This window comes from Vombatus ursinus, unplaced genomic scaffold (assembly GCF_900497805.2).
Source record: "Vombatus ursinus unplaced genomic scaffold, bare-nosed wombat genome assembly UNPS02014945.1, whole genome shotgun sequence".
Taxonomy (NCBI): Eukaryota; Metazoa; Chordata; class Mammalia; order Diprotodontia; family Vombatidae; genus Vombatus; species Vombatus ursinus.
In genome coordinates this window covers 5448315-5473779 of record NW_020954723.1, presented here as the reverse complement: position 1 = coordinate 5473779, position 25465 = coordinate 5448315, and the positions used below count along the sequence as shown (strand labels likewise).

The window sequence follows — 25465 nt, the reverse complement described above, 5'->3', positions numbered from 1 at the left end:
TATGAGCTTGTCTCCCGTAGGCTTTTCATAAGCACCCTTCCTCTCCCCTTTCCTTTTTTTCTTTTCTCTTCTCCCTCCCTCCCCCCCACACCTCCCTGCCAGCTCATTTGGCTTCTGGGTATTGGTGATGTCTCTCAGCGGTTCGAGAGATGAAAATATTTTCTAGTTCCAGACCTCCTCTAAATTACCAGTTTTTCTGCCTTTTGTTTTGTTTTGTTTTGTTTTGTTTTTGTTCTCAGTGGCGGATCACCAAGCACTAAACTCGGATTTATTTTTTTTTCCTCCCCTGCCCTCCACCTTCGGTGACCTCAGCAGCAGACCTTCGAAAGTTTGTGTTCCATGGAAGAGAGATTTGGACACTGGAAATACTGGAGTATTTCTACTGAACAAGAGACTCCAAAAATAGAAGAATGTGAGATTTGAGCAAGAAAAAAGTCAACTGAGATTTTGTGGTGCTGAAAGAATTGGTGAATCCCAATGTAGGATTCTGTGCAAGGGGCATCAGAACCTGGGTTCATAAGCGCTTAGATCTGGAAAGGACTTTAGAGCCCAGTCCAAACAATTATTTTACAGAAGATACTGCTGGGTAGGAATTTCAAGTCTGGAAGGAAAAAAAGAGCCTAAACTTAAGCCTGTAGAGGATAAGACTTTGGGAGATTTGAGACGGTTGAGGTTTTCCTTTAGCCACGTGGAAACAAGAACCTCCTCCCTACTCCTTGTCACTAAGAGCCAAAAATATTGAGAACACTGGAACTGGGGAGGAGAGAGAAGAAGGATTTGAAACTGAGCAGCAAGGAACAAGCTGGCTTGGGGAAGAGGCAATAACCAAGAACTGCAACACTGTTCGTCTTTGAAAGACATCTGGTGGGGAAAGAACCCTGGAGGGGACTACTGACTTTCCTCCTAACGTACAAAGGCACCCTAAAACTGTCCAGATAAGGCTTTAGCATACCACTGGTCTGAAGAGAAAAACAAACAAACATTTCTTGGAAAGTGACTATCATGGGCAGAGCCAGGAATCCCAGTTCTGACTGACATCAGTGTAAGGCATCCTACCATACTCTCACAATATAAAAACAAATCCTTTTTCACCATTGAGCTGCCCACCCTTTCCATCACAGTAATCTTCCTCCCCACTCCCTTCCTGTCACCACAGTGGGTTGGAGAGGACCAAATTGGGCAAAATTTCCTTAGGGACCTTGCCAGCCATGGCATGTCAGGGCTGCTGCTGCTGCTGGAGTGCTGGGCACCTCAACCAAGACAATGCCAGATTCTTGCTACTGGCTGCCTTGATTGTCCTATATATGTTGTGTGGTGCAGCTGTCTTCTCAGCAATTGAGAGAGCTCAAGAGTGTAGGGCAAAGGAGCAGTGGGGGGAGAAGTTACTAAACTTTAGCCTGACTCACAATCTGAGCCTTGATGAGCTTCGAGGTTTTCTCCGGGATTATGAGGAGGCCACAGCTGCTGGAATCCGAATTGGTGATAGCCGGCCCCGGTGGGACTTTACTGGTGCTTTCTATTTTGTAGGCACTGTGGTGTCCACCATAGGTAAGTGAATTCTTGAAGGGAGCAGGTAGAGAATGGTGTAGCCATGGAGGAAGTGGAGGAGACCAGACAGCCTGCAGGCAGGCCAAACGAATGGGGTAACTCGATATTTACCTTATTGTGTTCATTCATTCGTTAGCTAATAGACATGTATTCAGCACTTTGTGTCCAGAATTATGCTAGTCCCTAGAGGTTCAGAGAAGAAGAATAAGATTATTTTCAGGGGCGTATGCAAGAAGAGAGATGACTTAGAGAGACATTATCTCTTTTGATCATCCCAGTAGTCCTAGGAGGTAGACAAATATGGTAGTACTCTGATATAATGAAAAGAGCGCTGGACTAGAAGCCAGAACACCTGGGTTTGAGTCCAGTGTGACCATTTGCCTGCTGTGTGGGCTTAGTCAAGTCAATTCACTTCTCTGAGCCTCAGTTTCCTCTTCTTTAAAATGGGGGCAAGGTAATACTTGCATTCAGTATCCCAACAGGGCTAAGTTGTGAAGATCAAATGATGTAACATATGTGTATATATGTTATACGCACACACATCTACCGGTACTTAAGGAGTATATAAATGTGTGTTGTAATTATTGTTGTTATTAATAAGAGAATCATTCAGGCTTGCCTCCTGCTCCTGGGATTTACAGAAGCCCTTCTTGTCCCTGGCTTTGTTGTATGTCACTTGAGGAATGTGATACCATTCTCAAGAATGTTTTTTTTTTTTAATGTAGTGGAAATCCTTTATGCTGCTGGAATGTGGAGACAGAATTAATGTCTATATTATACACTAGGTGTTATAAGCAGGTTTTGTAGTAGAATGGGGCATTGTGGCTGAAAGGTATGTTGGCCTATTGGAGCAAATGTAGAAGAAGACAACCAGGTTGGTGAGGGGGGGTTGGCAGCCATGTCATAGGAAAACTGTCTGAAGGAACTGAGAATTTAGCCTGGAGAAGAGAAAAATTAGTGGTGAGGAAAGGAAAACATACAACCAAGATCTTTGAATGACTGAAGGCTGTCCTGCTTGAAGAGGGCTTAAGCTTGTCTCTTGACCCCAGAGGGTAGGGCTAGAAGCAATGGGCAGAAATAAAAAAGGGCAAATTTCAGCACCAGACCTTTTTAACACTTGGAGCTGTCCACCAAACTGAAATAAGATGTCTTAGGAGATAATGAAAGCTAGCATTTACAAAGCACTCCAAGGCAAGCAAAGGGCTTTACTATCTCATTTAATCCTTACAACAGTCTTGGAAGGAAGGTGCTATTATTATCATCCCCATTTTCCAGATGAGGAAACTGAGGCAGACATAGCTTAAGTGACTTGCCCAGGGTCACACAGCTGACATGTGAATGAGGCCAGATTTGAACTCAGACCTTCTTGATTTTAGCTCTGTTGTTCCATTGCTGAAAGTCTTCAAGTAGAGAAGGGAGGGTTGAGGATAGACATTATAGAGGAGTTTCCTCCTTAGTTTGAGGTTGGACTAAATAACTCCTAAGGTCCCTTCCAGTTCTGGTATTCTCTATTTTAGTGGATACGAATGCATCTTGAGTAGATTGGGGCTCTACAATATGCATTTTAGAGCACTCATTTGGGGTGGGGGAGAGGGAGGGGAAGTTGTACAGATCTTACTAATATTCAACTCCAAAAACAGTGGGAATAACCAGTTTATAGTATTAAAAAAACATTAATTCCTTGAAGTAATAATTATCATATTCACGTCAGCAGTACATGGTCTGAAGGCTGGAGAATGTGGTTGAGTACACAGATTAATTGGGTAGAGGGGGCAGAGAGGAAACAGGTAGGAAGAAGTTTCAAGTCCATTCAAGGTGCCATTTGAAGGGTTGTCTGCCTTGTATGTTGTCTATCTTGAAAGACTTCTAGGAGGAGATGTAGCATAACTTCTGGGAACCCTGGCATTGTTATCCACTGGTACCCAATTCAATGAATATTAATTAAACAGTGACCAAATTGTGTCCGGGTCCTAACTCCCTGATATTTTTACAACACAGTTTCATCACTTGGCCATGATATCCCTTTTCTCTCTTACCTTTAACCCCAGGCTTGGCACCACCCTCCCCTGCTCCATGATTTAGCATTTGAGCTAGGAAGCGGCTCCAGCTTTCAGGGAATGAGATCCAAACGTCCAACCCAGAAGCTGTTATTGCAGAGGGCTGCCCAGTAACCTCATCTTCAGCTTAGCCAGCTGGGAAGGGAGTGTTTTGCATTTGGTCAATATCCTTCTCACCTCCTAACTCTATCTCCTCCCTTGTGAGTTTTTCTAGGTGACAGTTTTAAAGGTTTCAAGCCAAATGTTTCTTTCTTGAATATGTAAGGCACTTTGCAAACCACAAAGTGCCATAAATGCCAGCTGCCACCACCATCAATCATCATCATCATCATTATTCAGCTAAACTTTGTTTTCTACCTTATATAATCAATAGATTTCCCTTGAATCATGTGTATACCCCTGACGCTTGCAAATGCTGATTCATGCACTTTGCTGTATTCGTTTATTCCATAGAGGACTAACCTTGTGGTAGTCAAGTGAGCGTATGTTTTCATTCAATGCTTACTCTGTGACACATTTTCCTGCGAACATTTATCCTTTCACAAGTAATATTTTAACTCTTTCAACACATATCCTGTCCTGTTACTCCTCATTTTTTTCCCTGAGGGCAGCCTCCTATAATTTTGATTATCAAGATCATATCTTGCTTATGTTTGTACCCCTCATAATGGCCTCTACCTGTGATGTTATGGTAAAAGGACTGATCTCAGAGTCAGCAAGACCTGATTCAAGTCCCATCATTGGCATATGCTGGCTGTGTGACCCTGGGCAAGTCACTTAACTTCTCAGTGTCCCATACAATTCTTTAAGATTACATTATAGACCAGGCGCATTGGTAGAAGAAGTATCCTCATTGAAAGTTCTCTGTATGGATGAAATCACAAATATGGTTTTGTTTTTTTTTAAAGGTGTGTTGAGTTTGTTTTGTGTAGCCAGCTTATGGAACTGTGCATTAAGGCAGCAAGGTACAGTGAAAAGAGTTTTCATTGCAGAGCTAGAAGACCTGGGTTTGAGTCTTGGCTTTAACAATTGCTATGTTATCCTGTGCATGTTAAACTCTCTGAGCCTCAGTTTCTTCATCACTAAAATGAACAACAATAATCTCTACACTCCTTGGTGAATATGGGCAGGAAAGCCCTTTGTAAACCTTAACTTACTGTATAGGGCTGTGTGACCCTGAGATCTAATTTGCTTATGTGTCCTTGTCCCATTGTAATGGAAGGGGGAAGTGTATAGGAAAAGGAGTTGGATCCTGTTGGTAGCACTGCCCCCTCTTAAGATATGAATGGGACAATGACAGGAGCAAATGATGGACTCCACAATCGCAAAGTTGCTTGTGAATTACACTACCTCACACCTCCCAGTAGAGGGCTCAGCAGGGACACTCCCATTAGCTAAGCCCTAGAGTTAGCAAGGCTGAGAGAATAACACAGACCTAAAGAGACTATTACTCAAAAGACTTAATATCAAGGATTATAGAACAGAATAGAAGATGCTTAGGCTGAACCTGACTTAGAATTCTGTCGCAGACACTTACTAATTGCATGACTGTGGGCAAGTCACTTAATCTTTCAGTCTTAATTTGCTCATCTATAAAATGGGAATAAGGCAGCTAGGTGGCTCAGTGGGCCTAAAGTCAGGAAGACCTGAGTTTAAATCCAGCTTCACACACTTACTAGCTGTATGACCCTGGGCAAGTCACTTAACCCTGTTTGCCTCAGTTTCCTCATCTGTAAGATGAGCTGGAGAAGGAAATAGCAAATCACTCCTGTATCTTTGCCAAGAAAACCCCGGCTGGGATCTTGAAGAGTCAGACATGAACAAAATGACTGAACCACATCAAAAATTATCAGATAATGTTTCCTTATGCTGAGCTGAAATCTGTCTTCGTGGGTTCTAGTTTTACCCTCTGGAACCAAGTAAAACAAGTCATTCCATGTCTACACCATGGCCCTTTCAAATATTTGAAGACAGTAGTAATGTCCCCCCTAAATCTTTCGTTAGATGGTGTGATATAGTAGAAAGTGCATTGGACTTAGCGTCAGAAGACATAGTTGTACTTAGTAAGACTTTGGGCAAATTATTTAACTTCCCTAAGGTTCTTCTTGCTCACAAGATTGTTATGAGCAAAGTGCTGTGTAAACCTCAATGTACTAAATAAGTGTGTGTTGTCATTGTTATTCTTATCACCAGTTCATTTAATCGAATCTCACGTGACGTTTCCAGTTCATTTTCTATTCCAGTGGCCCTTTTAGGGACACTCTCCCTCTTGTCAGTTTTAAGGACCTGTGATTTCATTGGGAAGGAGCTCCCCGCAAGGAAGCATGTGAACATCTTCTGTACTACTTCTAGTCTAAGAGAATTCCCCAGGGTCCCTGAGAAGGTAAGGGGACCCCTTGCCCAGGGTCCTTTAATCATCATGTTTCAGAGGTAGCACTTGAACCCTGATCTTTCTGACTGATTCATGTTCAGTATCTATTGCACCAACAAGTCTGTCTCTCAGCCTTCCTAAAATGTGACCTCGAACACTACATTCCCTTCCAGCTCGTAAATCTTATAATGAACGTAATACTCCAGGTCTGGTCTGACCTATGCAGAGTCTGATGGGGACCATCATCTCCTTCACTCTGAGTACCATTTTAATAGTAATAATAGTTTTTGTTTTCAATTGTGCCCAATTCTTCATGACCCTATTTGGGGTTTTCTTGGCAAAGATACTGGAGTGATTTGCCATTTCCTTCTCCAGCTCATTTTACAGATGAGAACATTGAGGCAAATAGTATTAAGTGACTTTCCTGGGGTTACACGGCTAATAAGTATCTGAGGTCAGATTTGAACTCATGAAGATGAGTCTTCCTTATTCCAAGCCCAATGCTCTATCCACTATGCCACCTAGTTGCACCTGGCTTCCCACTGAGGAAGCAAAGCCAGGTCTCTCACATGACAGGCAAGGATGCTCACCACTATACAAACAAATATATAACAATAACAATAATAATAGATGACATTTATATAGTGATTTAAAGTTTATAATTCATTTTGTGTATAATATCTATTTTTTTTTGGCAAGGCAGTTGGGATTAAGTGACTTGCCCAGGGTCACACAGCTAATAAGTGTCAAGCATCTGAGACTGGATTTGAACTCAGGTCCTCCTGACTCCAAGGTCAATCCACTGAGCCACCTACCTGCCCCCTGTATTATCTAATTTGAATGTCATTATAGTTATCATTACGCCTGAAGAAACTGAGGTACCGAAAGGTTAAGTGATCTAGGCACGGTCAAACAACTACTAAATGTCAGAGGCAAGTTTTGAACCTAGGTCTTCCTGAATACAACTACTCTGCTGTATCAATTGAGTCATATTGCCTCCCAGTGCCACTTGTTAAGGAACTCACTCAGGAGAAAGAACAGTAATTTTTTACCACAAAACCCCTTAGAGTTATAGGCTCAGAAAGTCTGAGCTGAATCTGGAGAAGTTTAAATTTATAGAGAAATTTAAACAGTAACTCAGCCCTCTTGGTAAAAAAAATATTATTGCACTTCTCTCCATAACAGTCACTGGTTATGAGTTCAGTTGGACTCCATATCTGAGTTCTTATGCTTGGCAAGTTAGTGGGACTTGTCTGCTGGTATTTTGGTGTTTCCACCAAGGAGTCAATCTCTTTAGGATGTACCCTTGAGAGATGTGGAGTGCAGAGTCATATCTTCATGTTTGGGCCAATTAGAATAATATATTGCCCTCAAACCAGCTTTCAAAGACAAATTCAGAACAATGGTGGGAAATTCCAAGACACTGCCCCACTATGGGGGAAATAGAGTCCTCGGGGAAGAGCCAAGAGGACTAAGTTGGCAGTCATCTAAGGTGCAGCCAATGGGGGGAGATAATTTACTATTTTAATTAATTATCCTTACCAGGTATCAGCTAGTTGGTGCGGTAGATAGAACACTAGGCTTGGAATAAGGAAGACTTATCTTCCTGAGTTCAGATCTGGCCTCAGACTCTTACTAACTGTGTGACCCTGGGCAAGTCACTTAACCCTTTTTGCCTCAAGTTCCTCATCTGTAAAATGAGCAGGAGAAGGAATGGTAAACCACTTCAGTATCTTTGCCAAGAAAACCATAAATGGGGTCCTGAAAAGTTGAACATGACTGAACAACAACAAAATCCTTACTAAGTAGACACCAAGTTAATTTGTTTCTATTGTCATCACTTTCTAAATTCCATTAAAACCTAATTTCCCTAGTCTAGCTGCATCTCTAGTAGTAGGGTAGGAGAACCTAATGAGGCAGGCTTATGTTATGATGTGGTAAATGGAAGACTGAGTTGGGCAAAGGCAGTTTTGACAGTGATGTTTTACATACAGTAGGAACTCAATAAGTGATCATGAAAATAATGATAATGAAGTCCTGGTCAAGGAGAAGTTACTGTAATTGCACAGAGAGAAGTAGGAACTAGGCTAGTACTATAGCTTCAAAAAAACCCAAACCCTCATTTAGAGTTATTATATTATTCAGTGGTTACAGAACATTATAAGTTCATGGTTTATTTTGAGCCTTACCATAACCCTGTGGAATAGATAGTACAAATATTATTACCCCCATTTTACAGGTGAGGAAAGTGAGGTTCATGGAGTTTAAAGATCACACAAATAAATGTCAAAGCCAAGATTTTAACCCAGGTCTTTTGATTCTAACCAGAATTCTTTCCACTACATCATACTGTTTTCTTAGGTTTCTGGCTTAGGAGAGGTAGAGAAGCCAGTTAGAAGATTATTGTGATAGGCCAGAAGAGATGTAATGAGGGCTCAAGTTTCAATGGTGGCAGTGGGAATGAAAAGAGGTGATGGGTAGAAAAGATACTGTGAAGGAAGAATCAATAACATGACTTGGATGATGGTATAGATGGCAATAAGGGGGCAAGACCAAGAGTGATGTCAAAGAGGATTCTGGAATTCTAAGGTGATTGGAAAATTCTGACTTCATATGTTTTGGCTTATGGATTCAACTTGTCAGTTTATTCGCCCCAAGAAAGTTGTTCAAACCCACAGAGGTTTGTAGTAATTTCATCGTAGTCTTTTTAAGAGTGGCTATGCAAGACGTCCTCCAAGGCCACTGCATAAAGTTGCTTTTGTCCTTGTAAGGTCATTGGAGTAGTGAAAGGAAGTTTTCCTTCTGCACCTGTGTAAACCCAAACAACTTTCCTATCTACCACATGACAGGGAGAATTAAACTAAGTAGTCCTTAAAACTGGAGGCAATGTAGATTAGTGGGAAAAACACTAAACTGGGCATCACAAGACCTGGGTTTGATTCCAGTTCATTTGACTAGCTAGCTTTGTGATGCTGGGCAAGTCCCTTGGCCTCAGTGGGCCTCAGTTTCCTTTTCTGTAAACTGAGAGAGTTGAAGTAGATGACTTCTAAGGTCCCTTTCAGCTTTAATGCTATATTCTTTTATGATCCATTAAGTCTTCTAAAGCCCCTTATTATTAAATCTAACTACTTAGCAAGGCTTTAGTCATAAAACAGTGGTTTACATCTAACATAGCCTTAGCCTGCTCTTATTCACTTATTCAACAGACTACTGAATATCTGCTATGTTTGATGCACTCTGTTTTCACCGTAGGATATATGAATAATCATAAGAATTTATGGAGTTTGAAGGCTTTGTGGTGTATTGCAGATAGCTTTCCATTGTTCTAGAATGAGAAGGGGGTCATTTCACTCTAATATTCTTGAACTTGCCGCAGAGCTGTGGTCCTTACATTGCTTGGGCCCTACCCACTGCATGAGGTAGCATAACTACTAAAATACACACACTTGAGCAAGAACAAATATCATTTTATGGCATATTGTCTGCACAGCTGTGTTATTATTGGCCTTTTATAAATCAAGGCTAAAGTGTGTATCTCAGGCAAGGTTAGAAGACTGCAATCCATGTGTGTTTAACTATCCATTGGCAACTTTGGGCCTCTCCTACAAAGCTTGTGACTTGAGAAGGCATCTGATGCACTTGGAGTCAGGAAAATCTGAGTTCTAATTCTGCTCCCAAACAGTTTCTAGCTGTGACCCTGACCAAGTCATTTAACCTCTATGTGCCTCAATTTCCTCATCTGTAAAATGAGGGCATTGGAACTGAATTGCCAATAGGCACATCTAATGGGAATTTTCTAGTATCTATATATCTTTGTGTATATGTGAATGCATGTGTATGTATAGTCCAGACTTGGTATTTTATGGATGTAAGGCACTTCCAACATGGAAATTTATTTTCGACTGTAGATCGGCCACTCATCTGTGATGAAACATTAGGTAATTTGCCCATGATTACACAGTTATTATTTGTCAGAAGCAGGACTTGAAGCTAGGCTGTCCTTCTATGCACTGTGCCTCTTGTTATATATGTTTATTTTTTTAAAAAAATCTAAAAGCATTCCCCCACATTGTGCCTCAACTGCATGCTGTTCCCTAAGCAACTAGCTACCATGCTATCTCTAGCCTCAGCTCTGCTGCTTACTTAGCCTTTGTTTCCCTCAGGGCTTCTGATATTACACATATTTCATAGAATCTTCAAGTTGAAAGGGGTTTCAGACGCCACATTGTCCAATGCATGCTTTCATAATCAGGTTTTTTTTTTCAAATTTTGCTTTATAATTTTAAGCAAAAATTTGAATATATCTGATTTTCTTTTTAAAGTTAAGAAACCCAGTATTGTTTACAAGATTTCTTTGTTAAGGAAAGGGATTAGGTGCTTTCTGATGAAATATTTTCTTACCTCAACTGAAACATGCCAACCTTGCTAATTAATGAATAAGGCCTTGTAGCTGTGATCAGAACCTGGAAAAAAAAATAACCCGTAGAAGAGGTAAAACTCTTTAAAAACAATTGAAAGAAAAATGCATAGCCCTGGCCTGTTTCTTAATGCTTCTAACGCCCCCTACATCCAATGTATTTTTACAGGGACTTTGGTAGATACAGTGTATGTCTTTAGGAGTTGATAGCTTACAAAGTGTTCCCCTGCCAGCATGGGTGTGTAACAAGGAAAAAGTGGGAGATAGCCACACTTTGCCCCAGTTGTTCATTTTCCATTCTCTTCTTCTCATCATCACCTGTCAGGACATTAAGTCTGACACTTGGCTCCAAGAAGGCAGGACAACCAGAAAATTAAAATAAGATCAGGATGATTTGGAATGAAAGGGAAAAGGATAAACTGAAACCATAGTAACCAATATACAGTGAGCTCTCTGCTCTCCAATGTGGTCAAGCAAGGGCGTTAGTCGCTGCATTTCTTTGAAAACTGGCATACGGTAAGGTACACTTGATGCTAAAACTCTCCTGAGAATAATTTAAGATTCCTTTGGTGATTCAGAAGTCTCTTTAGGACGTTGGAGTACCTCTGGGTCATCATTACGGGCATTAACTGACCTTCGCTTTTAAAAGAATTAGTGTTTTTAATCAATACTTTTATTATTATATTACATTCATTTCCAAATATATCCGTCCTATGCCCTGTGAGCCATCCCTTGTAACAAAAATGTTTAGAGAAGAAAAGGAGCAATTCAGCAAACCACCTAGCCCATCAAATAAACACAATATTGCATACCCATAGCCCCCCACCTCTGCAACAAAGGGAGGGAGATGTGCTTTATCAACCAAACTTGGTCCTGATTACAGTGGTCAGTTTTCCTTTGCTGTTCTTATGTTCAATGCCATCATTGTAGTTATTACATATGTTGTTTTATTGGCTTTGCTTATTCTACAACAGTTTATGTGTCTTCCCCTGTTTCTCTGAGTTCTTTATATTTATCATTTCTTATAGGATAGTAATATTTCATTATATTCATATACCACGATTTGTTTAACCACTCCCAGGCGATGGGCATCTATTTTGTTTCTAATTCTTTGCTCCCACAAAAACTGCTACAATGAATGTTTCAAGACATATGGGACCTTTCTGTCTTTGTTAGTCTTAGTTACCCTTGTACTTTAAGGAAATGTAAGATGGACATTTTAAAGCATTATGATGGATACTTTTTTTTTTGGCCATACTTTTTTTTTTTGGCCATTATTCCAGAACACTTTCCAGACTGATTGGATCAATTCATAGTTCTACCAACAGTATATTAGTGTGCCAGCTTTTCCCCAGCCTCTCCAACACTAATTATTCCAATCTTGTGTCATCTTTTAATTTTCTGGGTATAAGACAAAACCTTAGAATTGTTTTGGGTTACCTTTCTCCTATTTGCAATTCTTTTTAAAACCATTATTCATATCCTTAAATTACTTATCAACTGAGAAATGAGACTTAACCTTATATGTGTGTATAAGTTCCTTCTATATCTTGGGTAACAAACCCTTATCAGAGATAGTTGATAGAAAGATTTTTCCCATTTGACAGTTTACCTTTTTATTCTGGCTGTATTGATTTGATGTATACAAAAACCTTTCAATTTAATGTAATTGAAATGATCTCTTGATCTTTTGGGATCTCTTCTATCCATTCTTTGATTAAGAATTCTTCCCCTAGCCATAGCTATGAGAGGTACTTGGTTTGATTTTATTCTCTTCTAATTTTTTAAAAATGTTTTATTAATTTATTTTGAGTTATCGACAATCACTTCCATAAGCTTTTGAGTTTTAAATTTTTCTCCCCCTCCCTCTCCACCTCCCTCCCCACCTCCATCCTCAAGAAGCGAGCAATCTAATATAGGCTATACATATACATTCCTATTAAATATATTTTCACATTAGTGATGTTGTAAGTAAGAATTAGAACTAATAGGAGGAACCACCAGAAAGAGGAAACAAAACACAACAGAAGAAAAAAATAGCAAATATTATGTTTCGATCTGCATTCAAACTCCATAGTTCTTTCTTTGGATGTGGATAGCATTTTCCATCATGAGGCTTTTGGAGATGTCTTAGACCCTTGTATTGCAGAGAGGGGTTAAGTCTCTCAAAGTCAGTCATCACTCAATGTGGCTGTTACTGTGTACAACGTTCTCCTGATTCTGCTCACTTCACTCAGCATCAAACCATACAAGTCTCTCCGGATTTATGTGAAGTCTGCCTGTTCATCATTTCTTATAGCATCTCTTCTAATTTTTTAATGGCATGATCTTGTATAGGCAAAAAATGTGTCCGTGTGAGCTTATCTTAATATACTATGTAAACATGATGGTCTAAACCTAATTTTTTTTTTAGCAATTCTTATCAAAAAGAGTTTTTCTTCAAATAGTTCATGCTGTACAGTTTATCAATTGCTGGGTTATTGATTTCAATCACTTCTTATTTTTCATCATCTAATCTTTTTTATTGATTATTTTCCTATTTTTCAACCAATAAAATAGTTTTAATGATTTATGACGTTTTACAATGTAATTTGAGATCTGGGAGTGTTACTACCCTTTAATTCTCCCTTTCCCCTAATTATTTTCATTGAGATTCTAGGCCTTTTGTTCCTCCAAATTTAATTTGTTATTTTTTTCTATTACTAGAAAGAACTCCTTTGGGTAATTTAATTGATATAGTATAAAATCAGGAAGCAAAATGCTTTAGCACAGTGCCTGGCCCATAGTAGACACTTAATAGATGATTGTTCCTTTCTCCTTCCCCCTTACTGTTATTAGCTAAAGGAATCAGCTGATTCCATCGACACATCAGTTTGTCTGGGACTCATCAACACAGGGTGAGGAAGTAGTTTCAAAGCTTATATTTTCCATTATTTTATACAGGTCCTCAAAAGTCATACAGTATAGATCCTGCACAAATCGTGAATCCCATCTACACTAAATTTTCATCTAACCTCCACCCGAAGAATTCTGCTGATGAAATACTCAACTACAGGACAACCTGTTTTAATTTTGGACAACTCTTAATTGTGAGAAAATTTTTCTTAATTTTGAGGAATAATCATCCTGTTTATAGCTTCTACTCTTTACTCCTTGTTCTGCCTTCTGGGGCCTAGCAGAAAAAGTCAAAGCCCTCTTCCATATAGTATCCCATTTGTTATTTATAGAAATTCATCTTGTCTCCTCTGTCTTTTCTTTTCTAAGCTATATGTCCTCGGTTCCTTCAATTTATCCTTGTATGGGGCAGCTAGGTGGCGCAGTGGATAGAGCACCAGCCCTGAAGTCAGGAGTACCTGAGTTCAAATCTGGCCTCAGACCAAACACTTGACACTTACTAGCTGTGTGACCCTGGGCAGGTCACTTAACCCCAATTGCCTAAAAAAAAAAAAAATTATCCTTGTATCACATATTTTTCTAAACTACTCCAAATCTCATTTCATAGTATTCCCCTTCAAAAATTCCAGTCAGTCACCAAACTGGATTGTTCATTTTTTTTAATCTGCTGCCAAATCTTGTCATTTCTACCATTACAAAGTCAAATGTTACCTTCTGTCCACCCGGACAGCCACTACACTCGTCTCTCACCTGGACCATCAAAAATAGCTTTCTAATTAGTCTCATTATCTCTAGTCTTTCCTCAACCTAACCTGCTGTGCACTCAGCTGTCTGAGTGATTTTCCCAAATGTAAATCTGACCATGTCCCAGCCTTATTCAATAAATTTCAGTGGCTCCATGTTACCTCCAGGATCAAATATAATTCTTCTGTTTGGTATTGAAAGCTCTTCACAACTCAACTTCTTCCTCTTTTTCCAGTCTATTTATGCTTCTCTCCCTTCCATGCATTCTGTAATCCAGCTACACTTACCTACTTGCTATGTCCCAAAAACATGACACTCTCATTTCTATGCCCTTGTACCGACTAGCCCCCATGGTGGAATGCTCACCCTCTTCACATTCAATGCCTTTTAGTTTCTTTGGATTTCTTCAAGACTCAGTTAAAATCCAACCTTCTCCAGGAGACTTTTCCTTTCCCCCTAGCTGCCTGTACCTTCTTGTCTCAGATTACCTTCATCTGCTTTACATGAAGCTTGTACTTAATTGTTGTCTGTTGTGTGCACCTAAATGTTATCTCTGTCATTAGAAGATCAGCTCTCTGAGGCAAAGACAATTTCTGCCTTTCTGTGTATCCCCAGCATTTAGCACAGTGCCCAGAACATAGTAAATACTTAATAATTGTTTATTGACTGATTAGATTTTTGACTGACCTATCACACTGTTGACTCAGAGAGTTTTCAATCTACTGAAACTTCCCCCCCGCCCACAGGAACTGTTTACTAACCATATTCTGTATTTGTGCATGTCTCATTTTTTTTTCAATCTAGGCATAGGACTTTGTATTTAATTCTATTAAATATGTATCTTATTAGATTTAACTCACTGTTCTAGCCTAGTAGATCTTTCCAAGCCACTTTACCTTTCTGAACCTCAGTTTTCTCATTTGTAAAATGAAGGGATTGAACAATATGGCCTCAGAGGTCCCTTTCAACCATAATTCTGTGAGCCTGTGCTTTGGTTTACAGGTGATTTAGGGATATGAAATTTGTGAAGGAGAAATTGAGAGGGGATAAGGTGACTGGCAACTGAATAAAAGGCAAGGACGTGTGCAACCACACTAGCTGTTGTGGAGGAGGAATATGACTTTGACAATTTATAGAACACATTTTTTCTCTTTTTTGGAGGAGTCAATTTAGAGAAGCTCTTGGTAGAAACCTTAACCTGATAAAATGTTTCCTGGGACTTTTCCAAGAGTGTCCTCTCTTCTCTCTCTTCTAACTGACCTTCCTTTGTTTTGTTTTGCCTAAGGAAATTAAAACATTAGGCTTAACTACATAAAGCTAGCTGTTTTTTTTCTTTCGCAAATAATGTAGTATTTTCTATTCATGGAAGAGTGAGGGGACTTTTAATTAAGATATTCCATTTTCTAGACAGATATATTATTGTTGGTTGTGCTTCATTCTTGAAGAAAACCATGACATCAGGAAGGTGATGCCGTGACTTACAAGTCTCCAGCCACACTTTCTCCTTAAGAGCCATCTGGGTCCAGTGGCAAGATATAGATCAGAATGACTGGTGATGGTCTGGGATGCAGTGGGAGACCTTGGCCTTTTTTAAGCTAAGGTCTTTTTGAGTTCTCACTTTGAGGCAACACCATTTAGTGATTAAGGCTAGGTAAGAAATGAGCCAAGGAATGGCCCCTTTTACCTAATCAAAAAAAAATCAATCTGGGAAGGGAAGACCCTCAGGTTTCTGGCCAAAACAAAAACAATTAATTTACCTTCACTCTGAGCCATCCGGACCCAAAGTGACCACCAAGTGGAGCTTGAGCTGTGACCCATTGTTGGCCAATCAATGAGAGCCAGAGTAAATTGGGTTTAAGGCATGGTCTTTAAGAAAGAAATCTAGTCAGTAAACTTCAAGATATCTTGATAGGTTTCAGCCATCAAAATTTACATTCTTTGGGCAGGAAAACCACAGGTCAGGGTATGATACCTTATGTGGACAGAAGGAGAGAAAAGGAAGGGAAGAAAAGAGGAAGGAAGGAAGGCAAGAAGGCAGGAAGGCAGGAAGGAAGGAAAGAAGAAGGAAGAAGAAATGAAGAAGGAAGGAGCTGCATTGCCAACTGAAACTGGCCAGTTGGATCCCCAGTGGGGCAGCTTACTACTCATAAATTGTTGTTTGTCCTTGGTTCATGAAGAGGACCATGACATCAGGAAGCTGATGCTATGACTTGCAAGTGAAATTGGATAAAGCCACAGCTCAAAAGATACAAATGCTAAGGTTTGCCTTCAGAGTTATTTTAAAGGATCAGAGAAAACCAACCTGCTAGAAAGGAGATGGTTGAGTTTCCAAGAATTATAGGAAAAAAAGTGTTGGATTTTGCTTTTCCTGTTTGTTTGAAATGCATTGTGCTCAATGCAGCACCACACTAAAATGGTGAATGATTAATTATTGAACATCATATTCAGCTGTTGGATATTAGAACTGAAAACAACTTTGGAGCACAGAATGCTATAAAAGAATAGAAAGAGCTAGGAGGAGCCTGGAACAAAATAGAATGTTAGAATTGTAAGGAACCTTAAGACGGAATGTTAGAACAGAATAGAAAGTTAGATCTGGGAAAGAGCTTAGAATATACAACATTAGAAAAAAAAATAGAATGTTAGGGCTGGGAGAGCGCTTAGAAAATAGAATGTTATAATGGAGAATGTTGAAGCTTAAAGGGACCTAGAAAGAGTATTGGATTTTGGAATGAGAGGCCATAGGTTCAAATCTTGAGTCTGCTACTAGCTATGTGATGTTGTGTATGTCACCTCACTTCTCTGGGCCTCAGTTCCCTCATCTGTAACATGAGGGAATTAGTCTAGATCACTGCTAAGGTTGCTTCCAGCCCTTCGTCTATGGCCCTCGAACATAAGAATGTTGTAATTCAGAGGGACTTGCAAATATGGAGTGTAACAGCTGGAAGAGACACTAGAAATCATTTAGTTTAAATTTCCCCATTTGATGGATGAGTAAAGCTCTCTGTAAATGTGGACTCCCTGTAAAAAAAAACTCAGGCTCATTATCCAGGCACTGAAGGAATAATATATTTTAAATATGGATTGCAGATGGGAACTGAATTCATAATCGTGCTTTCAGGATTTTTTTTCTTTTTTTTTTCTTTCCCTTCCAAGTTATGTTGAATCTAAGAAGAGAAACCTATTGGGTTTTGCTGGACTTGTTGCTTTGGATATAAGTCTCTGTTGCTTCAAGCCTGAAAGCACATCAAAAAGATAGTAGGTAATTTAAGGAGTCTCTAGTGACCTGTGTGTAGTAGACGCTCAAAGTTATTGCTTGACGTGGCATGTTGCAAAATTGGAGAGTAGAAAGGGGAAGGGTCTAAAATCCCTGCAGCTTAAGTGTTGGAACTTCCCTTCGGAGAAAGAGAGAAGATGGAGATAGATAGAGAAACAGAGAGATAGAGAGAGAGAGATAGGGACAGAGACAGGAAAGTATCCTCTTCCCTCTTTACTTATTTTATTGAAGCACTGTTTTCACAAGTCACTTCCAAATTACTCTGCCATCCCACAATTGATTATAAAGAACAAAAAGACCTCATCTTACAGTTGACTCAAGATTCCACGTTGTATAATGTCATGTCATATATTTAAAGCTGGAAGAGACTTTAGAGGACATTTAGTCCAACCATCTCACTTTACAAATGAAGAAACTGAGGCCCAAGGCCACACAGATAGTGACAGACGTAGAATTTGAACTCAGGTTCTCTAACTCCAAAGCTAATACTCTCTGCACTATATCATACTGTCCCCAAGGGAGAGGCAAGTGTATTTCTTGCTAGGTCCCGTAGAAATGAGACTGAGTCATTGCACTTGAGTTCTGATGCCCTTTAGTGGTTATTTTCATTTAAATTATTATAGTCGTTTTGCATTTTGTTCTACTGGTTCTGTTTTCTTCTTTCTTGATCAGTTCATATAAGTTTTTAGGTGCCCCTAACCCTCCACCCATCAATTTATTTAGAATCTCACTTGGTATCTCAGTTCTTCTATGTGGAAACTCTTCCCTTATCTTTCCTCCCCCAAATCCAGACTGAAGAGATTACCCTGGCAGTGTGTAGACAGACACATGCCAAGATCCATTTTAAGGGTAGCTAGGTGGCACCTAGAGGCAGCTAGGTGGCACAGTGGATGGAGTATCAAGCCTGAAGTCAGGAAGACCTGGGTTCAAATCCAGTCTCAGACACTTTCTAGCTATGTGACCCTGGGCAAGTCACTTAGTTTCTGTCTGCCTCAGTTTCCTCAATTGTAAAATGGGGGATAATAATAGCATCTACATCCTAGGGTTGTTGTGAGCATCAAATCATATTTGTCAAGTACCTGGCACATAGTAAAGTATAGAAGCTTAAATGTTTATCGCCTTCCTTCCTAGGGAATTCCAAAGATCATCTCAATTCTTTCTTTTTACTAGAATGTTGCTACATCACTTGTTGCTTCAATGCCTACATTCAATTTTGACTGCCACGTTTTAAGAACACTGACAAGCTGGAGTGTGTCCAGAGGAGTTGCAGCTATGATAATGAGGAGATTCACTGGCAAGTGATTTGACGAACAGCTGATGGAACTGGCAATGTTTAGCCTGAGGCAGAGCACATTTTAGGGAGGATTTAATGACTGTCTTCAAATATTTAAAGGATTGTCATATTCAAGAGGCCCTAGAGAATAAAACTAAGGGGAAAAAAGCCATAGGAGTTGCAGAGACATATTTTGGCTCAATATAAGTAAAAACTTCCTAACTATTGGAGTTGTTCAAAAGTGGAATGGGCTGCCTCAACAAGCAGAGATCTCCCCCTCAGTGGAGATTTTCAAGAAGAGGTTGGATGACCATATGTCAGGGACATTGTAGAGAGGATTCCTATTCAAGTGTGGATTGGACTAATTGATCTATACCACTGTACCTCTAAGGTCTCTTCCTGCACTGGAATGCTATTCATAAATGATCTGGGAGTCATTTTTGGTTATAAAATTCCTGTTCTTGAAGTGAGATGTACTTAGGACTGTGCTAGAGCTGTCTCATGCCAGTTTGTAAAAGCTGATTGTTAAATTTTCAGCATGAGCATTTACACCTTGGAAATTAGCAAATGCTAAAAGTCAGAGCTTGCTTTATTGTTTTGTTGATTTTCTGGACTAAGAAAGTGATGGAAAAATGTTAATGACGTAGATTAAACCTGAATATGTTGTATGTACATTCCCCCTCCCAGAACCAATTGTTAAACATTTAACCACCAGATATTATGTAATAGGAATTGACCTGTATCGATTTCCCAGCTCTTCCTCCATCCCTTCTTCCTCTTTTATTTCTAATTTCCATTTTAGTTCACTATGTTGAACCTCTTCCAAAGTTCTTCTATGTGCATGGATAGAACCTGCTTTGGATGTGATGATTGTGATGATGATAATGATGATAATGATGATGATGATGATGATAGCTAACAATTATGTAATACTTAAAGGTTTACAAAATATTTTTAGCATTCTATCCCATTTGATCCTCACAACAACATTGTGAGGTAGGTGCTATTATTATGCGCATTAGTCTGAAGATCACCTGGCAGGTTAGGATACCAGACACTGAGGTCCTTTCTCAAACTAAACTGCTAAGCATTCAAACTCTGTTGCAGAGAGTGCAAGTCCGATAGGCTGGCCACATTGTTCTAATGCCAAACATACACTTGCCAAAAAGACTTTTATGGAGAATTCACATAGGGCAAACGCTCACATGTGGTTAGAAAAATGATGGAAGTACACTCTCAAGGTCTCTCTTAAGAACTTTGGAATTGATTGTGTGACATGGGCGACATTGGCACAGGACCACTCAGAGTGGCATGCCGTCATCAGAGAAGGTGCTGTGCTCTATGAGCAAAGCACAATTGAAGTAGCTCAAAAGAAACGTGAAATATGCAAATTTAGAGAATCCACCCCGAAAGTTCCCACAGACTATTTGTGCCCCACCTGTAGTAGAGCCTTCCGAGCTCATACTGGTTTGACCAGCCACAGTCAGACACACTGTAACTTGACTCTACCATAGTGATGTCATTTTGATCCTGTTCAGGAACCAAGGACAGCAACCAACCAACCAATGCCCATTAGTGATGAAGAAATTGAGTCTGAGAAAGGTTAAATGACTTGGCCACGGTCATAGCTAGTAAATATCCAATGCTGGATTGAAACTCAGATCTTCCTTATTCCAAGTCCAAAAGTGCCAAATGGCTGATCTTGTAATTCTTTTATCCTACTTTGATCATCATTTGTTGCAATCTAGTGTAAGGGGTTCCTTAAATTCAACCTTCTATTACAGTAGTTCTTCTACTAATGATTATATAACATAGAACTAGCTATTATGCAACCCAATTATCAGAAATTCAACAAGCCTAAATTACTTGCAACCCAATTATCAGAAATTCAACAAGCCTAAATTACTTGCTAAACTTGATATTGTATGATTTACCAATGAGTATTTACTATCTTGATATCATCTAAGTGTATTATCTAGTTTCAACTGACAAACTTTTCTTACTTCCTCTGATAGGAAAGGAGGACAGTGTCCTCTACTTAACTTTCCTCTGCCTAACCAGATAAAGTCATGCATAGCCAGACCAAAAGAAGGAAATGAATTGTTCCAGGTTACATGGAAAGCCAGAATGTCAATGCAGTAAGAATGAAATGCAGTAAGAACTCATCAATTGTCTGGTAACTCTAGATTAATCTTTTAAGCATCAACACTTGAAAATGTAAGCATTTCAGGTAGAAGTCTTTCCAAAAAATTATGTACTCCCCTACCTTCCTAAGGAATATAATGAACAAATTTAACCTTTTTTATTTTTTTGGATTACTCAGGCTTGTCATTATGAAAATCAGAGACATGGTATTGTACTATGGAAAGGGATGGCTTTGGAATTCAGAGGACTTTGGTTCAGATTCTACCCCTACCACTTCTATGTGACCTTAGGCAAGTCACTGAACTTCTCTATGCTGCAGTTTCCTCATCCATAAAATGAAGGGGTTGTACTAAATGACCTCCCAGCTCTAAATCTATGATCCTATGACCTTGTGAGGGACACAGTAAATTCAGATAAGTGAGATATAGTAGAAAAAGTCCAGGTTTTGGAATCATTTGGAATCAAATGAAACAAGTTCCAGTGCTGATTTGCTTGCCTACTTTTGGAGTCTTCAAAGTTCAAATCAAATAATACCATTTATATGAGGCCCTTTTTTCATTCCAGCAGCTACTAGTACCTACCCTCTACCCCTGTAATTACTTTATTTTTTGGATTATTGTTTTATTTTTATTATATGTAATATTTATTTTTATATTTATTATATATAAAATTTATATATATTTTATTTTTATTTTTTATTATTTTGGATACACTTCTGTGTGTATGTGTCTAAGAGTGGGGTCAACTGAGTGAATCACTCAAATTATCCTACTGTACTTAAAGTAAGTGATAAGAGGACCTGATCCCCAAATAAGGTGAGAACAAATCCAGTCAATCAGCCAATCACCCAATCAGTTAATATTAATCCCAACCAGTCAATCATTATTAAACCCTCTGGGCTACCAGATGAAATTTAGGAGAGTAAATCCAGAGAATGCACTAAATGTTCTTGTTATCTCTCGAAAGACTATATAAACTCCTTGAGACCAAGGAATACTTCTGGTTTTGTCTTTATATCTTCAGAGCCTTGCATTGTGGTAGGTGCTTAATAAATTCTTATTGATTGATTACTTGTAACAGGAATGGTATGAGTAGATGACTTGTTCTTGATGTATAATTAAGTTTCTGCATCTTTTGAATGAAAATACCTAATGCTTCCCATCTGGGAAATGTGGTATTCTTGTTAATTAACTTTTGGGAGCAGGTAACAGGTCCACTTTAACTCTTTTTGCAAATCTTTTTTAAGTACAGATCATATCAACAGAAAACTGTACTAGAAAAGGATAAGGGCTAACAAGAGTAAAGGATAACTGATGGATCATCTACATATTCCATTGGTCTCCACATAACATGGAATACTTTGATAGTTTGAGGCACCTGGGAGATCACTGATGTGAGTTCTCTTTCAAACATAGCACATCATACCTTCTCCTCCTATTACTCTTTTCTGCATCTTCCCATAAATCCACCAGAGGGCCATTCAACCCACCAAGGGCTTTCCTCTAGTATGCCTTGATGTTATATGGAGATCAGTGGAATACGTAGACGATCCATCAGTTATCCTTCACTCTTGTTAGCTCTTATCCTTTTCTAGTACAATTTTCTGTTGATATGAAGCATACAATAAATTAAAATTATACTAAACATAATTCATCTGGGGGATGATCATAATAGGATCCTACAGTGCCTCTAAGCCATCATTGTAAAGACCAATTTTGAACTGCACAGAATTGTAAATGTGAGGAAGTGCAGGGAGTTAGGGGTGAGTCTATACCAGCACCCCCAGGACATCCCTCTTGTGGGTGATTTACTTCTGTTTTTAAAAATAAATTCTTGAGTGTCAGCCTGTTTTATTATATTTTGCATCGTTCTTCTAAAAGTCAAGTGCAACGGAGGAAATTTCAGGTATCTTGGGATCCTGTTTGGTTCTGGATAACATTTAGGAGGTGATATTATATGATTGTTTTTAACTCATCATCCAATCTATGTATCTGCAGACTTTCCATTTGGGAAAACTCAGTAGGAAAAGCAATAATGGTTTTTTGAAAATTTTAAACATTTTTATTTAAAGTTTTGAGTTGCAAATTCTATCCTTCCCTTCCCTTTCCCCTCCCTTAGATAGGAAGCAATCAGATATAAATTATACATGTGTAATTATTTTAAACATTTCCATATCAGTCATTTTGTACAAGACAACTCAAACAAAAAAAAATGAGAGAAAGTGAAAAATAGCATGCTTCAGTCAATATCAGTTCTTTCTCTGGAGGTGGATGGTATGCTTCATCATTAGTCCTTTGGGATTATCTTGGATCGTTATATTGCTGAGAATAGCTAAGTCATTCACAGTTTTTCATCGAACAGTATTACTGTTACTGTGTAGAACGTTCTCCTGGACTAACAGCTTTTATTACTTTTGTGAACTCTGTATAAAAGGCATTCATTATTAGATCAGCGCAAAAGAGCTGAAGACAGACTCAAGCAGCAACAGGGTAAAGACTGGGAGTCTGGTCGTGGGGAAAAGGGGAAAGAATGGGGATGGGTCATTCACTGGTGATTAATGACTCGAAGGTGTTGGAATAACTGCTTGAGGGAGACAGTCCCAGGGATCACTGCAATTCTCTAAATGCTTCCTTCCACAAAGCACACTCTGGATTTTTTCCCCCACTGGTAGAGCAGAGGAAGGATACAAGATGGAAAACAGGGATAGGGGCTAGGATCTGAGATTTCATTAGCTTAGAAAAGTCCCAGGTGAGGAAATTTCCTCTACCAATCCAAGCTAGTACGTTCTCTCCGACTTAGAATTTTAGAATGTTATCAGGGATGTGGTCCAGTAGATAGAACACTAGGCCTGGAGTCAGGAAGACCCGAGTTCAAAGTTGACCTCAAACACATACTAGCTGTGTGACTGTGGGGAAGTCACTAGTAACCCTTAGTAACAAATCAGGTCACTCCTAGTCACCCCAAGTCACAAGTAACTAATAATCGCTAGTTACTCTGTCTGCCTTAGTTTCCTCATCTGCAAAATGGCAATAGTAACAGCACCTACCTCACAGAATTGTTGCTATGAGGATGAAATGAGATATTTGTAAAGTGCTTAGCACAGTGCCTGGCACATACTAGGTCATATATAAATGCTAGCTATTATTATTTTTATTGAAAGGTTAAGTGAGTTGCCTAAAGTCACATAGACAATATATGTCTGAAGCAGAACTTGAACCCAGGTCTGGTTGATCTTGAAGCCTGCTTCTTTCTCACGAGGATGTGCTGCCTCTTGTGAAACAGGCATCAAATTTTTCTGTTTGGCTTTGAAATGTGTCATATGGTAACCCCTCCCCCCACAATCAAGAAGTTTCATCTCCTCAATTATAGTTCATTAACCAAAATTTAATTGTTCATATAGCCCACAGGGGTGGGGAACTTGCAGCCTCGAGGCCACGTGTGGCCCTCTAGGTCCTCAAGTGTGGCCTTGACTGATAAAGGGCAGCACTTGAGGACAGGACCTAGAAAGCCACATGTGGCCTTGAGGCCACAGGTTCCCCACCCCTGATAGGGGATCACACCATTGAGATGGGAGGTGGGGAAGAGGTGCTCAGAGACCAGGTGCTAAAAGAAACCCAGCTTAGGATGCCCGTACAGCCAGTTCTGCTGTAATACTTGTTTCCAATACTCCAATTTGTTCTCTTATGATTAATATACTGTATTTAACTGCATAATCGTCACCACCGCATAATCTGAGCACCCCGTTTTTTCAGTCCAGAAATTGGTTTATAATCTTTCATCGAGTAATCGTTGCATGGAATAATTCTGTTTTGTCCTGGAGAAACAGAGAGAGAACACAAACCACTTCACAATAACTCACAAGCTGCAACCCTTCCGATGTCCACTGCCATAAGCAAACTTCAGGTCTTGGTCAAGGTAAGGTGCCCTATTTATTGCGTACCTTCTGTCACAATAGGAATTATGGGTAGAGGAGGGCCGGTCTGCTCCAAACTCACCCCCACCATGCACCTAGGACTCCTGCCCCCAGGCCTCAAGTTGCAACCCGTCCCTGCCCACCTTGCCCCAGAGAGTTTCTTCAGCTAGGCCCTGTGGCCGAGCAGCAGCCTGAGGCTGTAGACACAGCCGCTATTTGTTGTATTATTTATGTATTTCCTGACAATTGAACCATTTTATTAGGTTCTTGACTTTTTAATGTGTCACTGATGAAGTTTTATGCATTGTGCCCCAGACCCATTTGTCCTGTGAACCTTGAGGTTTTGATTGTGAGATTGTGCATAGTCCTGATGCTTTTTGGGAGTGTGTACATAGTCGACTTTTAGCAGAACTGACCATACTTGTTGCTACAGAAAATGAGAACTGGAGACTTAGGGGGCATCTAAAATGTCTCTAAAATCATCCAAAGTTAACCTCTTCAGTTTTATTTTTAGGGATAATAATAAGGGGTGATTATAGGCCCATGGATCTACTTTACTATACCATCTATGTACATTTCACTAGAGGAAAATATTATAGATGAGGAAACTGAGGAAAGGATCTGGGAAGCCATCTATTTAGTCTAGGCATCTCCTTTTACAAAGGAGGAAACTGAGTCAGCGAGGTATAGTGGATGGAGGCCTGACTTTGGAGATGTAAAGTCTTGCACACAAGTCCTGACTCTGACCAATACTAGCTGTGTGACCTTGGTAAGGTAAGTCACTTAACCTCTCAGTGCCACTGGTTAACTGTCTGTTACAGATGA

General features: G+C 39.5%; 1 protein-coding gene across 1 annotated transcript in view; it reads left to right on the top strand.

Annotated features, from left to right (window-relative positions):
* Positions 1-668: 668 nt before the first annotated feature.
* Positions 669-25465, top strand: part of KCNK13 (potassium two pore domain channel subfamily K member 13) — a 205771-nt gene continuing 180974 nt past the window's right edge. Inside the window, exon 1 of the mRNA XM_027844903.1 lies at positions 669-1548. Within this exon, the coding sequence (XP_027700704.1) occupies positions 1209-1548 (340 nt within the window). The 5' untranslated portion in view covers positions 669-1208. The remainder of the gene's footprint in view (positions 1549-25465) is intronic.